Source organism: Cyanidioschyzon merolae, chromosome 18 (genome assembly GCF_000091205.1).
Source record: "Cyanidioschyzon merolae strain 10D DNA, chromosome 18, complete genome".
Lineage (NCBI taxonomy): Eukaryota > Rhodophyta > Bangiophyceae > Cyanidiales > Cyanidiaceae > Cyanidioschyzon > Cyanidioschyzon merolae.
The window spans coordinates 728,822-750,161 of record NC_010144.1 but is presented as its reverse complement, the minus strand read 5'-3'; the positions used below and the strand labels follow the sequence as shown (position 1 = coordinate 750,161).

Below are 21,340 nucleotides of genomic sequence, written 5' to 3'. Positions count from 1 at the left end.
ACCACTAAACGATTCCGTCGAAAGTTCGCTTGATGCAAAGCCGCAGGACGCCAAGGAGCCACGAGACGATTCCGGATTTTGATCGAGGCATCAAGTCTCGGTTCAGAATGTGCTTATGCGTATGGTTGCTGGAGGGATCCCGCCATGGAAAGCCTCTCACCAACGATTGCCTTGCCATGTGAGGTCCGGTCAGCTTACCCTGCAGCGTCTCGTGCAACCGTCTCTGTTCTACGAGCTTCCTCTCTACCTGTTTTGGCATGCACCCGCGCTCTTGATGCTTGTATATCGTCCTGAACGCATCAAAGGGCATCGTATACAATCGATTCCTGCACTCGATATACGTACTGGTCGACGGAGCAGGTGTCCAGCTCGCGCGTCGTTCATGCGATCCAGCGCAATCGGAAATGTCGTCTCTCTTCCATTGCAGCGTAAACGAGTGTGCTGTGGAACTTTTGGCAAAGTCAGGCCCATGTTTTGCGGTTTGGCGGGGTTTTCGGGAAAGTATGGGCGCAGTCCATGTCGTGGTCTTCGAACAAGCGCCCTTGCTGTGCGGCAGAGTCTCCTAGCGGCTGCAGGGCGCCATAGTCGCCACCGAGGTCGCTCAAGCGTGCCGAAGCTTACCTGCCGGGGCGGGAACGTTGACGAGCCTCGCGACCAAGATAACGATCTTTCGGGGAGCATTCTGCCCCGTGGTGCGCTTTTTGGTGGTTTCCTCTCCTATGGTGTTGGGAAGAAACGAACACGTTCAGACCGCGTCCCGCAAAACCCGGAGATACCCTGCGCTTGCGGGAGCGGCAGGACGTATCGGAACTGCTGCATGCCCTTTCATACGAACTCAAAGGCACCCGCAGAAGCAGAAGAGCTTTTGCGTGCTCGATACTCGGCTTTCGCCTATCGCTTACCCGGGTTTATCATGCGGACCACTTCGAAAACAAACCCGGACTATACGGACGACTGGAACCGCTGGGAGGCAGACATTCTGGAGTTCTGCGACTTGTATCGCTTTCCGGGTATGGAGGTCCTTGATGAGAAGACCGCGAGCCCCGATGTATCCTTTATTCAGTTTCGTGCGAATCTCATCTACGAAGGCGCCCTCGGTTTCTTCATAGAACGGAGTCGCTTCGTGAAAGAGCGCGGGAAATGGATGTATGCGAGCGGGAAGCTCGTCGAAGCTGAGATGCCACCCCGATAAGCCTACAGGCTCGATCATTGCTTTTTCATGGACCTGGATGCAAGCAACAACAAGTTGTTTGGCGGCAGTGCATTGTGTCCGTAGATGTGCGCGGAACGCCGAAGCTGCCCGGTCCGTCACAGGGGACAGGTGTTCGATAACGAAACCTCCAATGCTATGTAAATCATCAAGCTTGTGTTTATGAATGGCGGTTGCACAAAGTCTGGGTATTGTATGGGAATAGTGCGCACATATGCGGTATGCGCTGTCCGGAGCCAACGCCCGTCACTTGTCGCAACATTGCGCTGCCTCTGCAAAGCGCTAGCGGCCGTGATGCATCCATCGCTACATCTCGAGCAGTCGCCCGTAGAGGGATCTCAAACTCGGTCTGTTGCCGTGTGGTGACGACGGCACGGATGCCTCAAGGGTTTCGCCAAGCACCCGTGGAAGACTCGGGATCCGGCGGCGCACAAGACGGATCCATCCGCTGTGCTGAGCGGGAACACCAGGATGGAGCACACGCGATGCACAGGTCACTGTGAAGCAACCGTGATCTCCGCGTTCAGTGTCGAGCGCAGTCGCACATTCGGGAAATTCTGGTTAAGTTCATTGCGCCTACACCAGAAAATGCGCAGCATAGCGGGCGCTCCGACCCCGACAGCAGCAAGCGCGTCCTTCAATCCCGAAACTACCGATGCATCCCTTGAACCCTTGTTGTTGAACTTGGCACATCGAGGTTGGACATGAACATAAAACGCTCGTACAACATCGAAAGTCAGCAGTAGAACGAGCAGAAGAATGTCCCATTGAGTCTGTGTCCTCAGACAGATCCCAGGAAAAGAAAGAGTAGGCGTTTTGCGACTCTGGGACTGCCACCGCGTGTGCGTTTGTGCACCGCAGGTCCACGCCATCGGTTTGCGCTGCCGTCGCCCGAGCCGCTGGAGCAGCCTCCGTAAGGCAGCAGCGCAACGCGTGCTTTTTCTTCGAAGCCGCACGAAAGCTGTTACCTTTTGGTGTGTGCTTGGTGCCAACCAGCCTTGAGCAGTGTCCACAGTTTCTCCTTGTGTGTAGCGGTAGGGCTCAGTGTGTGCGTCTCGAACGAGCTGCACTCGACGTTCTCGTGTGGGCACTGTGTCCGCGGAAGCGTCTGTTCGTTGCACCAAGCACTCGGTGCTGTGAGGTTTTGAGCGCGAGTTGTTCGTGTTGAGCGGCTACCATACGAAAAGTTTTCTGGTCACTATTTCTGAGAAGAGGAGCGCTATGGAGCAAGGCACTGTCACAAGTCTAGCATTCTGTTCGTTAGGTGTCGCGGCGGCAGGTCGTTTGCAGCGGCGGGCACCAGGCTGTGCTGCGTGCGCCAGGGGGTACTGGGGCAGCGGCTGCAGGCAGCCAGTCAAAAGCGCTCGGAATGTAAGGCTTTCAACCCAAAGACGTCGATTGGTCTGTTGTGCCAACGAGTCTGAGCGTCCACTTAGCGTCGCAGATAAAACAGAGCAACTGCTCTCTGCGCTGAAAGCAGTCGTGGACCCCGACTTGGGGCAGGACATTGTGACGCTGGGGTTTGTGAAGAATATACAGTTCGGAGGTGATGAACACTATGGAACCGTATCGTTCGATGTTGAGCTGACGACGCCAGCATGCCCCATTAAGGAGCGTTTTCGTGAGGAATGCACGAGGCTTGCGGAGAGCCTGCCGTTCGTCACGCGTGCGAACGTACGGCTAACAGCCCAGACGCCAAGTGCAGCGGCACCTGAAGCGGGAGGATCGCGCGATCCGCTTTCACAGGTTTCTAACATCGTTCTGGTGACGTCCGCCAAAGGCGGCGTAGCGAAATCCACCACAGCTGTGAATCTGGCATTCGTGCTGGCAAGGCTCGGCGCTCGAGTGGGTATTCTCGATGCGGATATCTACGGGCCATCGCTGCCGATCATGGTGAATCCCGAACACAACGAGAAACGGATTCGACTGACCCCAGACGGGCTCATGGTGCCGCTGACGCGTGCGGGTGTGAAACTCATGAGCTTTGGTTACATCAACTCAGATCCGGCGATGCTACGAGGACCCATGGTTTCCTCGCTCCTCACGCAACTCATCCAGCAGACCGACTGGGGCTCACTCGATTACCTTTTGGTGGACTTACCGCCTGGCACTGGTGATATTCAGATCACCCTGGGCCAGGTGCTGAAGGCCACTGCAGCGGTTGTCGTAACCACACCGCAACGCCTCGCGTTCGCCGACGTTGTGAAGGGTATCCAGCTTCTAGACAAAATGGCTGTTCCGCCGATTGCAGTCGTGGAGTCAATGGCCTATTTCGTTGCTCCGGACACAGGAAAACGCTATGATCTCTTCGGAAAAGGGCACAGCGCCCGGATATCGCGAGAGTTCGGCATTCGCAGCACGTTCCAAGTGCCACTATGGCCCGAGATCAACGCGGCTGGCGATACGGGAACGCCTGTAACGCTCACGCTCCCCGAGACGAGTGAAATTTTCCAATGCTACCGCCGAATCGCCGAAAACATCGTTCAGGAATGTGCACGGGTTCGCTTCGGAGCTGTACCCATCCCACAAGCGAGGTGGGATGCAGATCATCGTGAAATTGTGGTGCAGCTCCAGGATCACATGGAGGAGCGCATTCAACCTGCAGCACTCCGGAGGGCGTGCCGTTGTGCCGCATGCGTGGATGAGTGTACCGGCAAACAACTGCTGGATCCGAATTCAGTTGACGACAACATATACCCGATGCAAATGATGAATGTCGGGAATTACGCCCTCGCCGTGAACTGGAGCGACGGCCACCAGTCGATTATGCCGTGGGAGCGCTTCCTTGCGGGATACCGTTCGGGTAGCCGCGGACGTCGGATCGCGGAGACAGCCGCCCTGGACTCTATCACAGCCTGAGCGAGGTAGACATGAGCAAGGCGTGTTCGAGTGCCATTGCAACCTATACGTGACGGTTTTGGTCTGGTTCAGACAATGAAGCTGCGGCAGTTGCTTGCCGCTGGAGGCGCTCTTGGCGCAGACCCAGGTTTGTTGCGTGATGAACACAGCGCCCTTGGTACGCCCTCAATGTCTTGGTCGACGTATTGCAGCGATCGAGATGCACTTTGGTGGGTATCAAGTACGTAGCAGCGCGCTGGGATGCTGTGCGCATGTCAGAAAGAAATGGAACAGGTCTACGAAAACGGGCGCACATGCTAAAGATTTGATGTCCTTCTACTTTCATCAAATTCAGCATCTGCCATTTTCGGGATTTTTTTGTGACTGCTTCCGATTCCTCTTTCCTGGATCCGTCTCTGAAACGCCGGTCTCTCTTTTTGCCTCCTGCTTTATCGTCAGCAGTCCATGGGTGATGATGGCAGCGTGCATGCCCCGATTTCGCGGCTGCCAGCTGCGGACAACGCATTCGATGCATAGTCGATGGTTGGGATGTACGCTTCGCATGCGATTTTTATCTTCTTCGTATGCATCCTGGGTGCGTCCACCGCTCTGGTGACGCTGGATTGTGGTCCGGTAATCCCAGATGTCTACGAGGCTTCCTTTCCCGGGGGCCGCTCTGTGGCGCGTGAACGTTTGCTTATTCATGCTGTACACGCCTTCGACTGGTAAAGCGTGCAATCCTCGATGCCGTCCTTTGTCTCAGCGCCCGGTGCCGTGCCCTATGATCACGGGCTGCTTTTTCGAAGCGACCCAGTTGGCAGGTAGGCTGCTCGCTGCATACGCAAGCACATGCTGTTCCATTCAACAGATGGTGTATGGAAAGAGATGTTGTCCATCATGAAACGAGTCACGGAAAAATCATTCAGGCCAGGGATCAGGTAGGGATGTGTCGATCCGTCTACGCTCCTTTGGAGCAGAGCGATGACGTACGTTCCTCTGGAAGCGATCACTGCAATGACTCGATTCCCAGTCCAAGACACGTTTCCATGTAGACAGAAGAGAAGGGAGCCCTTGGAAGCAAACCCCATAAGCGGTATGGTGATGCTGTCGTATGCGGTGTCGTCGACGGCCACAACAAGAGAGTGATTTGTCTCTCGAACGGAATCGAATAGCTGACGTGGCAAAGTAAGTGAACTTGCGGCACGAGCTTGTGAAGAAAACGTCAACGGACGACGCCGATCTTCTTTCCTCGTCAATCGGGGGGCGTGAATTGCTGCGACCAACAGTTGCTCGGAAGCGGATAGATCGACATCCTAAAGATCGCATGATTTCAGCGACCTTTGCACAGGGAATGGAAAAGAGTGCATGCTTGCACGTCTGCATTGGATGATGATATCGATAGCTTCACAAAGCCTTGTTCGAGGGCATCGCGAATCATCTTGAATCCGGTGACGCAACGAATTCCGGCAGCAGCGTATCCAGGGTTCCACTCAGACTCGACGCATGAGAATCCGAACGATACGTACGACTCCTTATGCTTCAAACGCTGCACTCTGTATGTCGAGTATTCACAGCTAAACGAAAATTTTGAGAGGAATCGAAAAACAGTTCGAGATCGAGCCATTCAGTGTTCCATTTTCATCTGACACCGGGTGTGGCGAGCACTCCCCCCAGAACCTCTGGATGATCTTCAGCTAGCGCTCTGGCCTATGGCCGTGTCCAATATGCGGGAGCGTTTCCTCTGTATGGCGAGGTGCATTGCCCCGTTCTCCGTGAAGTTAAATTCCTTTCGGGGCGAGCAGTCGAACGCTTGTCAAGGATGCAATGCATGGACGTGCAGATGCTGCGACATAGCTGACGATGATCGCGTGGCGGCGGACGAGACCCTATATACGGTTGAGCCTCCATCGATGGCCATATCAAGCCAAGATACAGAGTCCAGAGAAATGCACAGTACCTATGGTGCTTGCGTGTTATCGGTATGACGATGGCCATATCAAGCCAAGATACGGAGCCCAGAGAAATGCACAGTACCTATGGTGCTTGCGTGTTATCGGTATCACGATGCCCATATCAAGCCAAGATACAGAGTCCAGAGAAATGCACAGTACCTATGGTGCTTGCATGTTATGCATACCATTCCTAGGCGCGTGCCGCAGTGCCCATGTCGCACCATGATTTCGTCAGTGAATGTTGCGCGCTGCATCCTCCAGTATACGGCATGCGATGCGGTGGAGCGTGATTCTCGATAATCCATCCCATGTGTGAAACTCTAACAGAAAAATTTATCCGACATGGGCTTTCCATCACTGCAGGTCTGACTCGTAATATCCGTCGCATCGAGTGCTGAGATGCATGCCCCCAGGCAACGCGCACCAGACGCATGTGCGTCCCTGTATAGAGCACAGCGCCTACGAACACCCCCAACGCCTATGCACATGATTTGCCCACGTCAAGACGTAGGCTGCACCTGAAGCATTGTGTCAGGCCGCGCGGCTTGTATCCCTTCGATATTCAAGCACGCGTCCGGGTTCAACGATACAGGTCAAGGTTCCGTCTCTCGTTTGCCTGCTACCTGCCCGGAGAGCGTCGCAACTCCCAAAAGCGCAGTGCGTGCTTCTAGAAATTGGGCTTAGCAACCCAGTTTTCCAAAATGCACTCTCCATTCCAGTCCCATCTTTCCCTACCTCTACAGCGCTCTTCCTCCCAACCTTACACGGCATCAGTCGCGGCACCGGGCACCGTCACCACGCACACAACAAACGACGTGGATTAGCGCTGCGGACGTGAGCGCGGAGCGCCTTGCGTGAGCGCTCCACTGCCGGTCTCACCTTTTTGCTCCAAGTACTCTTTCGTCGTACGGTCCTTCCCGAGAAAAAAGAGCGGCGGCTGGCGGGGACTGCGGAGACCGACGCCCTGCTCCCGCCAGTGTCGCTCCCGTCTGTAGCCCAGGTAGACACCGGCAGCAACACAGCCGCAGTAGAAACCTGCGGTGTACCACCCCCAGTGTCTCTGAATGGGGATACCCTCCATTCAGAACTCCGAAACCCCAGCTCAGACCTAACACTTCACGGGGCGAACACGGCAGCTTCTTTCTCGCAAATACCTCTTTACAGAGCGTTCCCCCTGTGCCCGCATTGGGAGGTCCGGAGTTGCAGCCTCTCGTGGCGGTCGCCGAACGTAACCCTCGAACGGGCGCTGCGGGGCAGTTCTGGCGGGGTCCGTCTGCTCGGGTACGGACCGCACCCTCGGACGTAACGGGGTACGCTGTAGAACTAGGACTTTGGTGCGAACTCTCGAGACTTCCGAGAGAGTCATGGCAAGTTGGCGGTCCGGCGCGGGTACAACGTTGCCGGTGTCGTGGCCACGGAACGCCAGCGGCTCGAGCCCGAGTCTTTCAACGGAGGTTGAAACTGGTACGCCCGCTGCCGCGTCAAAGTTGGATAGACATCAAACCGTACATGCGGAACGATCGCCAACGATCTCACTACGAGAAAGCGCGTTTTCGGTGGAGCCCGTGTCGTCTGCGGCGGTGGCCCAGTCGACGTGTCCACGGAAACCTCAGACGTTCGCAGAGCCGCCAGCACCGTCTCCAAAGAACGCGGTCGGTAGCGAGACCAGTGTACCACATGAACAGATAGAACGACGCGCTCCAGTGGTGCACGCTTGCGCCGGTGACGCACTTGGTCGTACCACCAGCACCAGAGCACGTTTGCAGGACAACTTGCCTCTAGCGCTCCAGCATATGCTCGCAGGCGGGGCCGCAGGTCTTGCCGAGCACATCTGTCTTTATCCGGTAGACTTGGTCAAGACGCGGATGCAGTCGTATCATGGGCAGGCAGGCTTTGCCAGCTACACCATTATCAGCGCTGTTCGAGCTATTTGGCGGGACGAAGGCGGTCTCCGTGCGCTCTGGCGTGGAGTTGGTGCAGTGGCGTTGTCGGCAGGTCCTGCACATGCCGTCTATTTTGCAACCTATGAGGCTTTGCGAGCTCGCTTTGTATCCTTAGCCGCTATTCGTGGTAGTGGCTCCGTACCGGAAGTCGCATGGACGACAGAACGACGAGGAGGTTTGTCGGAGCCGGTTGCCGTGGCTGCAGCAGGCGCACTTGCGACGGTATTCAGCGATGGACTCATGGCGCCTTTCGATGTGGTTAAGCAGCGTATGCAAATCGAGCGACACTACCGCTCAGTATGGGATACTTTGCTTCGAGTTTACCGGGAGCAGGGAGGGTTTCGCGCGTTGTACGCCGGATACAGCACGGCGCTGGTAATGAATGTGCCTTTCAGTGCAACGTACTTTAGCGTTTACGAGGCATGCCGTGAAGCGCTATCACTTTTGATTTCGTCCGAGGACATGACTACCCGCCAGCAGTCTCCATCAAACGGTTTCGCGCGGCATGGTGTGCACTTTGTGAGTGGCGCTATCGCTGGTGCGGCTGCCGCAGGCATGACCAACCCGTTGGATGTGGTGCGAACGCGTCTCCAAACGCAAGGCGAAGCAGGGGCACGACGTTATCGGAACATGTGGGTAGCGTTCCGGGCAGTGGCTCTGGAGGAGGGTGCTCGCGGCCTCTGGGCCGGTCTCGTACCTCGCATGCTTTTTCATGCCCCGGCCGGCGCGATCGCTTGGACTACGTTTGAGTTGGTGAAGCGTGCCTTTGGCCTGGATAGCACCTTGGATGCTTTCGTGGACTAGAGAGCTCGAAACACACCAGGATGCAGTATATATATGTGTCTTGTCGCATGCCTGTATATGGATATGTACGTATACGGGCGAAGCGTTCCTGTGTACGTCGACGTCCGAGCAAGCACACGGGTACAGGCTGCGGCAGGTTCCGCGTTCACGCCTATCGCTCTGCAATGATCGACGACGTGCTGCGTAGCGACGCGGTGCGGACTGGTGGTGCACCTCCAGACGCCGCATCCTGACTAGCCGCACTGCGACAGGGCGCACCCGAGCAGTGCCTCCTGGGCGTGCGCTCAGCTGGTGAACTGCTCATTCCATGCAACGCACTGAAAGTAAATCTCTTTGAGAGCGATCCATGAATGCCATGTTTCTCCTAGCCATTCCATGGATGCAATGCCACTACCGCTAGAACGATGATTTCGTCAGCGTTTGTTTCGCCCGCGGTACACGACTATCACCGTCGATCGCCGTTCAGCAAGCACATAGCAGGCCGTGTCAACGGCACCGACGTCCGCTGGCGACTCAAGCGCCCTTCATTGAAGAATATCGCGTTGGTTTTGTTCGAGAAGAGAACGTAACGAGTGTGGGAAACCGTTCTACCTCGGTCACTCTTGTGAGGAAACTGTTAACCTGGCTGCTGCGTACGAAGAACTGGGAAACCGGACGCAAAGCTGCTCGGAGCGACTCCACAGCCGACGTGCGTGTGCGCCTCATGAGCGGAGCACTGCTACCAGCCTTCATAGTGGACTTGCGTTTACCACACCTTTGCACTGAATTCAGCAAGCACCGAAGACCGAACACGTTGCACAGGCAGCACGCGGGATGCCGCCCTTGCTGGCGACACGTCCAGACGGTGCGGCTCCGCAGGACACTGCGTGCGGAAACAAAGCCACCCTCACCGCCGAACCACGATGAAAGTAATATGATATTGAAGCGACCACCCCATCCTCCGATTTCTTTCTATGTCGCACTGCTTGAACGGGCCTACCGACGGCCAGACCCCTGCTTTTCTCAGCTCTTCGAGGATAACGTCTTTCTGGACAAACTTGTTGAGTACGTTGCCAAAGAGAATGCAAGTGGTGACCCAAAGAGGCGTATCGAACCGATGGATGATGCCGAGGTAGACCGTATTCTCTCCGAATGGGACGCATATCACAAGGCCGCAGCCGCGAAGCTGGAGCGCATCATGGAAACCGCTTCGAAAGGCGTCAAATTCATTCGAGAAGACGTCGACTACTCGATCCCGCCGGACAAGTTCCTGGAACAGCACCCCGAACTGAAACACGACATGTACTGGCCAGCGGGGGATCGACCGGGCTACGAGTTCGCGGTGAACCAGCCGCGGCAGCCGTTCCCGCCCATAGAGTTTGACCCCGACTACATTCTTGAGCGTGACGCGTTCTTCCAAGCGCTGCCTCGGGAGCTGTCGGAGGCGATCCTGGAGGAACTGGGACGGCGCATTGGACCCACGCGCAAGTGGGCCTACAACGATACGAGCGGCCTGCGCTTCTTCCAAACCATTTATTTCACTGATCCGATTTTCACAGATGACTACGTACCATGGCAGGGAACCGGCCCCGAGTTCGATCACGTGCAAGAGTTTCCCGACATGACCTGGGAAACCCAGCAGAAGCTCAGTGGGAACCGCGTACTCGATGCGGAGCGAGAGCGAGCGACTTGCGCATTTGTTCGTCGATTCTACGACGATTTCGGGGTCTCGGTGTCGAAGCAGGCATCACTTCTGAACGCTTCCGTGGCCTGGTTCTTCGAGGCGTTGCGTATTGCTCGACCCCGACCCGGGGATGTTTTCGTGCACTGGGATTGCGGCGACGGGCGCTGGGTGCTTGCGGCGATTACTGCGTTCGATTTCGGCTGCGGACGGGGTATCGTGGTGATGCCCGACGGTCTCGAGGAATCCAGCGAGGCCCAGGAGCGACTCGATGCAATCCAGAGAATCATGCAACAGGTCGAGGATGCTACGTTTGCTGCGGCACGCGCCAAAGCCGCAGCGGACGAGGCTGCCTGGCGAGCCGCCTACAATATGGTGGACGAACCCTATGACCCAATGAATGATGAGATTCGTGAGGCACGCAAAATCGCCGCCAAACCAGATGAATCCATCAAATTCACATCGGTCATGATTGAAACGAACGGGAAAATGCTCTGGGACGCAGACGTACTACTTTGCCCGCGTATCGGCATGCTCGATCTCGCCCGCGTCAAAGTCGGGTGCCGCATCATATCCATGGATGAACCGGCAGCAGCGGGACTGGATCGTCGCGAACTGCGATTCCTGGGGCCGCACGTCTATGAGCGTGTTTGGGAGCCTTGGATGGAGGCGACCGCACCATCATCAGCGACCTGAACGGACCTCGCCAAGGTCGTTATTCTCTGTTGCTAGATGAGCATAGGAGCGGTAGCGGCTCGCCGAATCGATTTCCCTAAAGCTGTGCGACAACGACGATGCTCTTCCAGCTGCATATTGTATCCGTCTATGCGTATACGGCTTGCGTCATCGTGTGTTGATCCGCTGTTCGATACGATCTGGGAGACTGGCGCGCAGGGGGCGTATCACCTGGCAATATCCCTGTCGATCGGTGCTATCGCTGCATGCCCTCATGGTTTGGATACGCTTCGCTCTACGTCCAGTGCGCACTACACTGCACGCGGGGCACTCTCGGCTACAGAGAAGGGAAGGTACCCAGCAACGAGTTGCTGCTCCACGAGCCACCACACTGGATTGCTGGAAGCTCTGAAGCCATGGAGCTCGACAGGTCCTGTGACGCAAGACTCGAGTCAATCCACAAGTCCTTTACGAGTGGGAGCGCCTGCCTAGACAGACGTACTGTTCGCGGTGGTCCATCCAGTATGCACCGACCATTACAGAGGCGCTACCATGGCACCCTTTATCACATCGTTACCATCTCTCTGTACATTCACAGCCGCCGCCATCTTCATGCATGCTGCAGGGAAGACTGCGGACGTGCTCAAACCAAGTCAGCTGGGCGGCTGTGCCAGCACTGTACACCAATTCAAGTTCGCTTCTACCGAGAGGTGACTGTGCCTGTCACGTCCTTTTACGCTCGGGTGTCTTAGTGAAGAAGTTCGAGTGGCTGGAAGCGCGTGTCTGACGCCGTGGAAACTTCCCTGCTCTCGACCAAGACTTCTACAAGCAATGAAAGCGGAATCGGTTCGGAGAACGTAAAGGTTTCCGTCGACGTTTCTAGCATAGAGGCGATCTCTTGCCGAAGTCGACGCCGTTTCCGGTGCGGTAGCGTGGTGCGCGGCTTTGAGGTCGGAGCCGTACGCTGCGACACTTCAACCTCGGCGCTGCCCTCTGTACCAGAAACCTCGCTCGCAGAAACAAGGGTACCAGCCCCGTTTGCGCCAACACACTTGTGGTTATGCATTTCTAGCTCCACAAGTTCATCGCTTTCAGCAGGCGCCCTCAAGCAAAACAGTCGCCAGAGTCGTTGCGGTGCACTGGTGCGTTTCGGTACCTTTCGCACGGGAACGGCCGCGTCCGAGCTGTGCAGCCAGAGCTTGCGACACTGCTCGAAGGCCTGTGGCCCCCGTTCCGGGTTACAGGATGTGTGCTCAGGTAGCCCCATGGGCAGAAGCCTCCAGCGTCCGCCAGCGCTCGGACGTTCCCCAGAGAGGGCTACCTGGCAGGCTTCAATAACACCCACCGCAACAACCGTTAGCGTCGTATTCAGCGAGTCAGTGTCCGCACCCGGGCGGGTGTGATGATGATCGCTGAGATCGCCGCGTCACGAGCGTTCACAAGCGTTCGTTTTCTACGTTTGTGGCGTACGCGCCTCACACGCGCACGCTGCCACAATGTCGATCATCTGGTGGCGTTGGCGGACACTGGAGACAGACTTGTGGGTGCTTTTGACAGAGTCGGCGTCGTGCGTGCACGCTGCGATGCGCCATGGCGCCGAAACGCTGCCATGACGCGCACAGCATCGCAGCGTCGGTATTTTTCGCATGCTCGATACGCCAGCGAAGCTGCGGCCTGGACTCCTTGATGCTACTTTTGGTAACCTAGTTTGGAGCTTGTGAAACGTTGGGATACTCTTTGGAGCGGTGTGTCGGCCACTTGCCTGGTTTTCGACTGCAATTGTGGATGCAGGGGTCTGGTTCGATGCAGTGATCGGGTGCCGGAAAAAGCTCTGGAACATGAGCTGCATGCGCTGGGGCATCGTTTGTCCGGACTCGAGCCAAAATCCTCAGCCGAATGCCAGTCAGTGCGAGGTTACAGCAGCCGCCAGCTTACCTGTCTCCGAGTCCGAAACGCCGACCTCGTGCGGCACGGGTCGGCGCCCACGATACTGGTGCGTCTGCTGCAGTGATCGACACCGAACCGGATCAGCACAACTACGCCTGCGCGTTTCAATGGGCGTCATCGCACGTTGTCCCGAAAGTGTCGATGGCCACTGCACGCATAAAGAGATTCCTGTACGGATTCAACCATCCTGACCTTTCCCAAAGTTGCACGATAGTGCGCGAGGCCCCCCGCTGGGCACCGGCAGGCGGATTCGCAAGCGCTTCCGGACTTGCGCGCGCCCATTCGGACAGACACCGTGTATACGCACGCCTGCATCGGTGATGCGCGCGGGTATTTCCAGTACAAAACGGACACGATTGCGGTGCTGCTGCCGTACACGCATGCGTGCCTGCTGCGTGTCTGGCATGCGTGTCGTTTGCCTCGAGTGCGCGTTTCAGCGGTCTTGTTTCCTGTTTGCGTGAGGTACCCTGGAAAGATGAGGTTCGAGGCATCGGCGTCACGAGATCGTGACAGCGCTTCCTCTGCCTCAGGCAATGACTCGCTAAACGGTACCACCGTGGGGGTTGGTGGCGGAGCTGGCGCGTTCACGCCTGCAGCAGCAAGTACTGCGTCGAGTGCGACACAGCCGTGGTGGCGGCGAGCCGCCGCCGGTCTGGTGCAGTTTCTGAAAGATCCTGATTTGCGTCCCCTGTTTGAGCGGCAACGGTCGACGGAACCGCGTGTGGTACGTCTCAATAACCCGACGTTCAACGCGAAGCAGCGCTTCATGAGCAACTACATATCAACAACGCAGTACGAGCTGTGGACGTTTGTTCCAGTCTTTCTGGTGCGCCAGCTATTGCGGCCGGCCAACTTCTATTTCCTTATAGTCGGTATCCTGTACCTCATTTCCTCGATAACACCGGTGTTTACTGCTGGCCGGTACGCTACACTGGCGGCTCTGGCTTTTCTGATTTTTATCACTGCCGTAAAGGAGCTCGCCGAGGACCTGAAGCGATATCGAGAGGATCGTCGTGTTAACGCGACGCTTGTTGAAGTTCTGAACAGTGGAAATGCTGCATCTGACGCGGAAAGTCACGTCAAAGCTTGGCGCGACGTTCAAGTCGGGGATCTCGTCGTCGTTCGCCGTGACGAGGGCGTGCCTGCTGACCTCATAGCGCTGTCGTCCAGCACGCCTGATGGGACATGCTTCGTGGAGACACGAGCAATCGATGGCGAAACGAATCTCAAAGTCAAGTCATGTATTCCGCTGAATCGCGACCTCTTCACACCAAAGCAGTTGCGGACACTGATCGGTGAGTTCCACTGCGAGGCTCCGAACCCGCGCTTGTACGAGTTTGAAGGCCGCGCTCGCATCGAAGTGCCCGACGAAACAGGTCTCCCGACTGGCGAGGTGGTGGAGTGCGCGGTCTCCCGGGACCATTTGCTGCAGCGGGGTATTGTGCTGCGCAACACGGACTGGGTGATCGGCATTGCCGTTTATACCGGAAAAGAGACGAAACTCATGATGAATCTGAAAAGGGAAGCGCACAAAGTTGGTCGCATCGAGAAAACGATCACGAGATTCATTCTCGCTCTCATTTGCATCCAGTTTTTCATTGCGTTAATTCTGACCATCTTGAACGGCGTCTGGGCACACCGGCACTTGCATCCGTCGCAAACCTGGTACTTGGATGAGCGCTACAGCGTGGGTAACGTCGTACTCCGCTTTTTCACGTTCTTTTTGACGATTTCGAACTTTGTTCCGATTTCGCTCTACGTTACCATGGAAATCGTTCGAGGTCTGCAGTCGATTTTCATTGTCGTTGACGACCATATGTACTGCTGGGAGACGCGTACACGAGCCCGGTGCCGGAACTCGACGCTCAACGATGAGCTTGGCCAGATCACGCACGTTTTTACCGACAAGACCGGAACGATGACCCAAAACATTATGGAATTCGCCAAAGCGTACGTTGACGGCGAAGAGATTACGCAGCGTCGGCGGGATCATGAGAACGATTTGGAGTTTTTCCGATTGCTTGCGCTTTGCAACACGGTAGCCCCGTCCCGCGACGATACCACTGGACAAATCGAGTACCATGCGCCGAGTCCGGATGAGCGGGCGCTGGTCATTGCTGCCCACTACAGTGGCGTCACGCTCTACGACCGCAACGCGCTGAGTATGATTCTGCTCGAGGACGAACAGCCGGTGACCTACGCAGTGTTGCACGTGCTCGAATTCACATCCGAGCGTAAGCGCATGTCGATTGTTGTTCGGAAGCCCGACGGTCGCATTCGATTGTACACCAAAGGCGCAGACTCGGTGATGTGTGCGCGAGCTCGTTCAACGGACACGAAAGCCGAACAGGCTCTGGCCGGTATTCAGCAGGCAGTGCATCGTTTTGCGCTCGCTGGTCTGCGGACCTTGGTCGTTGGTTATCGCGATCTCGACGAAGACCTGTACGCCGAATGGGCGAAACGCTATACGGAGGCGTCATCTTCGATGGAAAATCGTGCGAGCCAAGTTGAGGCGCTGGCGGACGAGATTGAACGCGACTTGACGTTGCTCGGCGTGAGTGCCATTATCGATTACCTGCAGCGTGATGTTCCAGACACTCTGCGATCACTTTATTTCGCCGGTATTAAAGTCTGGATGCTGACCGGCGATAAACAGGAGACGGCAATCAACGTGGGTCTTTCATCGGGCTTGCTCGGCCGCAACATGGACATCGTGGTGTTGAGTCCGGGCGATGCTGCCGATATCGACGCACAACTGGACTGTGCGGAAGCGCGTTGGCGGGCGCTCGAAGTCGACGGCGTCAGTGCGATCGCCAAGGCGCTCGTGGTGGGCGGTGATGTACTGGATGTTGCACTGCAGGGGAGCTTGCGGCGAAAACTTGTGCGCGTCAGCGAGTATGCGCGATGCGTCATTGCCTGCCGCATGACGCCGAAGCAGAAAGCGGAACTTGTGCGTTGCATGCGAGAGAACAACCCGCATGCCACGACGCTAGCAATCGGGGACGGAGCGAACGATGTCGGCATGATCCAGGTCGCGCACGTCGGGGTCGGTATTGCTGGACGCGAAGGCATGGAGGCTGCACTCGCTAGCGATTTTTCGATTGGGGAGTTTCGCTTCCTGAAGCGTCTTGTGCTGGTGCACGGCCGCTGGTTCTACAAACGCAACAGCAAGCTTGTGGTGTATATGATCTATAAGAATGCGGCTCTGGCATCGTTCGAGATCTGGTTTGCAACGAAATCGGCGTTCAGCGGAGCACAGTTCTTCAATCCCTGGCTTGGCGCCATGTACAACGTTTTCCTGACATCCATACCGGTGATCGTGTTGGCGACCCTGGATCAGGAAGTGTCTGCCGCGTACACGCTATTTTATCCGGAGATTTATCGCAGCGGGCAACGCAATACCAGCGGACGTTGGCGAGTGTTTGCCTATTGGTTTTTCACAGCGCTCTGTCAGTCGGTGGTCATGTTCTACTTGACTTTTTATGCCCGCGCGGACGGTCCAGGAAACGGCGGGCAAATGCTGGGCAAGAGCATTTTCGAAATGACTTGCTTCACTGAGCTGGTTGTGGTCGTGCATCTGCAGCTTGCGCTGTATCAAGCACGCTGGACGTTGTTTTCGTTCTGCTTATACTTTTTCAGCGCAACCTTGTGGTTCTGGCTAGGACCTGCATTCTGTGCACGAACCTTTACCGTGGACTTGGACCTAGCAGCAATGCTATACTGGAACGCGATGCGGATATTCAGCGAGCCGCTGCTTTGGCTGATCATCATCTTGTGTGTGATCATCTGCGAGACACCACCGCTTTTGATCCATCACTGGAATCGAATGTATTTCCCGTCACCCAAAGTTATTGTACAGGAACTGGAGTGGTTCGGCGTCTTGCATCGCAAACGCACACCGCATCCGACACAAGCGTATGATGTTGAGCCCAAGTTTGTGCAACTCACGCGCCGCGCTGCGAACCAACGCGAATACGAGGCAGTCCCGATGACGTATTCCGGTGATACGTTCACTCACGAGAGTTTGCCTGGCGGCGGGATGCCGTGGAACCGGAGCCCGCGCTCCTTGGGCGCTGGTGCTCGGAGCCACGCGCCTTCGAGTGGTCACGTTTCGCGCCTGTCGGACGTGGACTTGACCATACGAGAGCGCTCTCGTCGGCGTTTCTACTCGACCGACGTGAGTGCGGTCAACCTGCGTACCCAGCGCACAGGACGCGCTCAATCGCTCATGGGCGCGCAGTTTGATAATCATCTGGGGCTCAGCGGAAACAACCTGCTGAACGCTGGGGCAAGTTTGGTAGATGCGCGCACCCAGTCGACGCTGCGTGAAGCACCGCAGCAGCAGCAGCAGCAGCAGCAGCATCCATTCTTCGCTGAAAACATCATTCGTGAAGATAATGACGACGGCGACGACGACGTTGATGATGATGATGATGATGATGATGCTGGTGGTGTCCATGCACCACCCACGACGCTGTGAAAGAAACAGTACGATACCTAAAATGACTAGAGGCGAAGCAGTGACATCGCTTCAGCATCTGCAGCAGCGAATAAGGCCAACAACAACAGCAACAACAACACCATAGACCGCACCAGGTCGTGTCTAGGCGGTGTGTCTGTGACGCACTCGACCCGAATACGCACCTGGTTAGAGCAGGGGTGTCCTGCACCAGTCCATAAAACTTGTCCAACCGCACAAGCGAACGGCACATCGTTTGTTATCCATGAATAACGGTGCACGTGTCCAGTTTCGAATACATTGGAGCGAACTCGACCTACTTGAACGTCACAAGGTTTCCGTAACTAACGACTCCGGGAAAGCGCACGTTACCCATCGCGAACTCGTTGCCTTGTACCGCTGCTGCTGTTGAGCGTCTCGCCCAGAAAGACGCACGAGTACGCAGTGTGCATTCCAGGGCGAGGAGCATACCGGGCGACTTGCCACCGATCGATGTATCGATGCATTCGTTTACGGATGGACTGGCGTTCGGTTCGTCTCCGCTTCGCCAACGGGACTGCTTCCGCTTCTTCACTGGGTCTCTGAGCTTGGAGACGCTCAGTTACCGCTCGTCCATGGTACCGGGTACTGTTCTTGGCGTCGTTCACGGAAGCAGTAAGTGACGCTGCCGCTCGCGTTTGCGCCTCCGCAGGGACACGTGCCTTGCGCTCAGGATGAGCGATGCAGCGTCAAACGAACGTCGACTGCGAGAACTTGTCCAATGGAACAGCGTGTTCACACAGCGCCTCTTCGGAGAGCCCGGGAGGAGCGCCCTGCGCCCTCAGCGACCGAAAGCAGGTGCAGATGTACCCGACTGGCTGACGAAGCTACGCGGGACGCTCTCGACACAACCGGCAACGGCGGCGGGGGTGCACGAACCCCCTCGAACCGGTCCGGGTGTGGTGGTGCAGGCAGCCGCGACATGGGCGCTCTCACCGGCCACCAGAAGCACCTGGTATCCCTGGACTTTATACAGACAAGTCTGGGTGGAAAATAGCTGGCCCGTTGCGCTTGATGTCGCCAGCGATAACGTCACCTTCGCAGCCGGTGTCTGGGATCGAAGCATCCGACTCTTTGATCTGGCCAGTGGGCTTGTTGTTCATACGTTTCGCTCCGAGTCGCAGCTGCTGGGACCCGTTCGAGTGCTGCGTTTCGCGGAGTCAGCACCACATCTTCTGTACAGTGGTGCCGCTGATAAACGCGTCCTCGCATGGGATACGCGTACCGGTCGCATTGCACTACGTCTGGTAGGTCACCGGGCGAGTGTGGACGCCCTCGCAGTCCATCCGCGGTTGACACATGTACTCTTCTCGGGGAGCGCAGACGAGATGATTCGCGTGTGGGATACCCGCGTCGGGGGCCAATGCAGTGTCCACGAGTTAGGCGGTCATCGGGGCGGAGTGCGTTCGCTTGTTGGTCGAGCACTCGAACCGCAGCTGTTAAGCGCCAGCGACGACTGTACGATTCGAAGCTGGGATATTGTGAAGGGTGTCGCCGCTGGTGTCTGCACACGCCATGCGAAGCCAGTCATTGGCCTGTCGAGCTGCTGGCTCGAGACTGATCTCACAGAAAGCGAGCTTGAGCGGCTCGTGTCCGTGAGCGCCGACGGTGCGCGAATGTGGAAGCTGCCCGCTGTGCAACTCGTGGACGAGATTCCTGGACCAGCGCCGACCCTCAGCACGGCTGCCGTGAGTGAAGATGGCCAGTTGGTATGCGGCGACCTCGACGGGCAACTGCACTGGTGGAACGCTGCCCAGCGGTGTTGGCAGAGCCAGAGTGCTGCGCCCCAGGCCACCTCAGGCGTGACTTGTTCAGTCGGGGCACGCGTACCGGCTGTCGTGCTTTGTATTGCGTTCGACCGCTCGGCGACTCGTCTGCTCACTGGATGTCATGATGGAGCGATACGCATGTGGCGTCTCCATGACGAGTACCGCTGAAGCATGCGTTGCGGATGCGTTTCATCCGGGCGCTTGCCATCGCGCAGCGGTGATGCTCCGCACCCGGGGCCATCTGCGAAAGAGGAAAACAAAAGTAGCCGCGTGCCCTAGACATTGCCGAGTGCACGCCCTGCTTCGCGTGTCAACTCCTCGAGCGGCTCAGCGAGCACGGTTCGGGTGTGACGAGTGCGCAGCTGCCCAGGTGCGCTCAGTGCGCGTTCTTGTAGCGTCGCGCTCTCGCTGGGAGCTCGCTTCGTGAGCCGCGAGTGCCGGGTGCGCGGTGTGTCTCCATCAGCCGCCCGAAGCGCTCCCGTGCCGAACGCTCTCGATATTGGCCCAGTTCACGCGTTCGTGGGGTAAGGTTTCGTCGCGTATCGGGAACACTTTTGGATTCGCAACGAAATGGACTTCGCCCGGTGCGAACAGGTGTTGTTCGAATCGCTCGAGCGGTTCACCGTTCATCACACACTCTAAGACGCTCAAGGTGTAGGTATCGGGCGCGACGATAACCACATCTGCGCCCTGGGTGCCGTACTGCGTTTCCAGTTTCGACAACAGCTGCCGTACTCGAATGAAGACGTCAAAAATGCTCTCCGGCGGGGTACCGTCATCGCCAGCCGGTGGTCGATACTGGGCGTCCGCACGATCCTGTGCATGCAGCCTCGGAATAACGTCGCTGGAAATGCTGCCATTGTACACGCCGAGACCCCTCTTGTCGAGATAGCTAAACTCGGGCACAATTCGTTCGTGACCCAAAGCGGCTTTGTCGCCGATGATCTCACCGGTTTCATAGGCGTTCAGCGTCATCGACGGCCAGATCCAGCACTGGCTCGTCTGCTGGCAAAAGCCCAGTTTCTTGACCAGTTGCTCGGCAGCAGCGCGAGCTTGTTGGGCACCACGAGCCGTCAAACCCGACTTTGCTATAGAGGTCTTATCGACGGGGTTCGACTCGACCATCCCGCGTGCGTCTGCGATAGACTCCCCAGCACGAACCAGATAGTATTTGTTCCGCAGCGGTTGCGTTAACGGGTGGTCCACCAAACCGTTGACAGCGAGCGCTGGTGCGACCACGGTAGCGTGCAGACAGCACCAGCACGTGATTACCAGGCTGTTGGTGAGGCCCAGACAGCGTACCGCTTTGCGGAAGCTCGTCTCTGGCGGTAGTGAGAAGCATTCAAGCAAGCGGTTCCATAGACGGCTCTTACCGAGCGGCAGCTTGCAACAGACCTGGTTTTTGTGACGAGCGCCCCGTCTTTGGGAAGCTGCTCTGGTTAGGGGTTTCCCACTCGGTACGAAGGCGTTCCCACTGCTGACGAACATGCAGCCGCGGTACCGTTACGAGTTATGGTCAACGTAGAACTGAATGAAACGTTTCCAGAAACGAGCGACACCAACAATGACCACACCTGGACGCGTATACGGGTCGACACTGCACCTCGTCAGCTACGACTACGACTAGTATTGGAGAAAGTCAGCGTCTGGCTACGCTTTCCGGAACGCATGCCCTGGGGCGGGCGTACACGATGCCGCGTCGCAGCTGCCGCCTGCCGGGACGGGCGCTCCAGCTCCGTCGCGAGGCCCGCAGGCACCGACGTCCGCTACAGTCCTTCGACGCAGTGGTGTTCCTTCTCCAGGTGCTTGTCATCAGATGCTTTTTCTCGGTTTATAGCGAACGTACTCGAAGTGCGTTCATTTGAAGAAATAGAAAATCTGAGGGAAATGGGGCGGGCATGCAAGTCAGGGAGCCGGGAGCGTCGTCATCGCTGGCTCCCCGAGAAAAGAGCGAAAAAATTCCCTTCTCGTTGACAATCGAGCGAAGAAGCGGGCAGATAGGCGAGAAAAGGTCTTTGGCCGACGGGATGATCACGAGACTGTA

General features: G+C 56.9%; 7 protein-coding genes and 1 non-coding gene across 8 annotated transcripts, besides 2 other annotated features; 6 read left to right on the top strand and 2 right to left on the bottom strand.

The window, feature by feature from the left end:
• Positions 1 to 469: 469 nt before the first annotated feature.
• CYME_CMR312C (hypothetical protein, conserved) lies at positions 470 to 1,192 on the top strand (the record flags this gene model as incomplete). Its single annotated transcript, XM_005538501.1, has 1 exon — positions 470 to 1,192. One exon carries the CDS (start codon positions 470 to 472, stop codon positions 1,190 to 1,192), a length of 723 nt encoding a protein of 240 aa, XP_005538558.1.
• A 1,239-nt stretch (positions 1,193 to 2,431) lies between these two features.
• CYME_CMR311C (probable multidrug resistance protein) lies at positions 2,432 to 4,069 on the top strand (the record flags this gene model as incomplete). Its single annotated transcript, XM_005538500.1, has 1 exon — positions 2,432 to 4,069. One exon carries the CDS (start codon positions 2,432 to 2,434, stop codon positions 4,067 to 4,069), a length of 1,638 nt encoding a protein of 545 aa, XP_005538557.1.
• A 536-nt stretch (positions 4,070 to 4,605) lies between these two features.
• Positions 4,606 to 7,187, bottom strand: CYME_CMR310T. Its single transcript, XR_002461627.1, has one exon. It is a non-coding gene; the product is annotated as a hypothetical transcript (transcript).
• A 177-nt stretch (positions 7,188 to 7,364) lies between these two features.
• CYME_CMR309C (probable mitochondrial iron transporter Mrs3) lies at positions 7,365 to 8,747 on the top strand (the record flags this gene model as incomplete). Its single annotated transcript, XM_005538499.1, has 1 exon — positions 7,365 to 8,747. One exon carries the CDS (start codon positions 7,365 to 7,367, stop codon positions 8,745 to 8,747), a length of 1,383 nt encoding a protein of 460 aa, XP_005538556.1.
• Positions 8,748 to 9,450: 703 nt separating this feature from the next.
• CYME_CMR308C (hypothetical protein) lies at positions 9,451 to 11,103 on the top strand (the record flags this gene model as incomplete). Its single annotated transcript, XM_005538498.1, has 1 exon — positions 9,451 to 11,103. The coding sequence occupies one exon, from the start codon at positions 9,451 to 9,453 to the stop codon at positions 11,101 to 11,103; it is 1,653 nt and encodes a 550-aa protein (XP_005538555.1).
• Positions 10,304 to 12,268: a sequence feature (possible transcribed region).
• A 1,236-nt stretch (positions 12,269 to 13,504) lies between these two features.
• Positions 13,505 to 17,509, top strand: CYME_CMR306C (phospholipid-transporting ATPase IA; the record flags this gene model as incomplete). The annotated part of the gene is made up of 1 exon (XM_005538497.1): positions 13,505 to 17,509. The coding sequence occupies one exon, from the start codon at positions 13,505 to 13,507 to the stop codon at positions 17,507 to 17,509; it is 4,005 nt and encodes a 1,334-aa protein (XP_005538554.1).
• Positions 17,510 to 18,201: 692 nt separating this feature from the next.
• Positions 18,202 to 19,464, top strand: CYME_CMR305C (similar to pleiotropic regulator 1; the record flags this gene model as incomplete). Its single annotated transcript, XM_005538496.1, has 1 exon — positions 18,202 to 19,464. The coding sequence occupies one exon, from the start codon at positions 18,202 to 18,204 to the stop codon at positions 19,462 to 19,464; it is 1,263 nt and encodes a 420-aa protein (XP_005538553.1).
• A 291-nt stretch (positions 19,465 to 19,755) lies between these two features.
• CYME_CMR304C (hypothetical protein, conserved) lies at positions 19,756 to 20,784 on the bottom strand (the record flags this gene model as incomplete). The annotated part of the gene is made up of 1 exon (XM_005538495.1): positions 19,756 to 20,784. One exon carries the CDS (start codon positions 20,782 to 20,784, stop codon positions 19,756 to 19,758), a length of 1,029 nt encoding a protein of 342 aa, XP_005538552.1.
• Positions 20,052 to 21,340: part of a sequence feature (possible transcribed region) that runs on past the window's edge.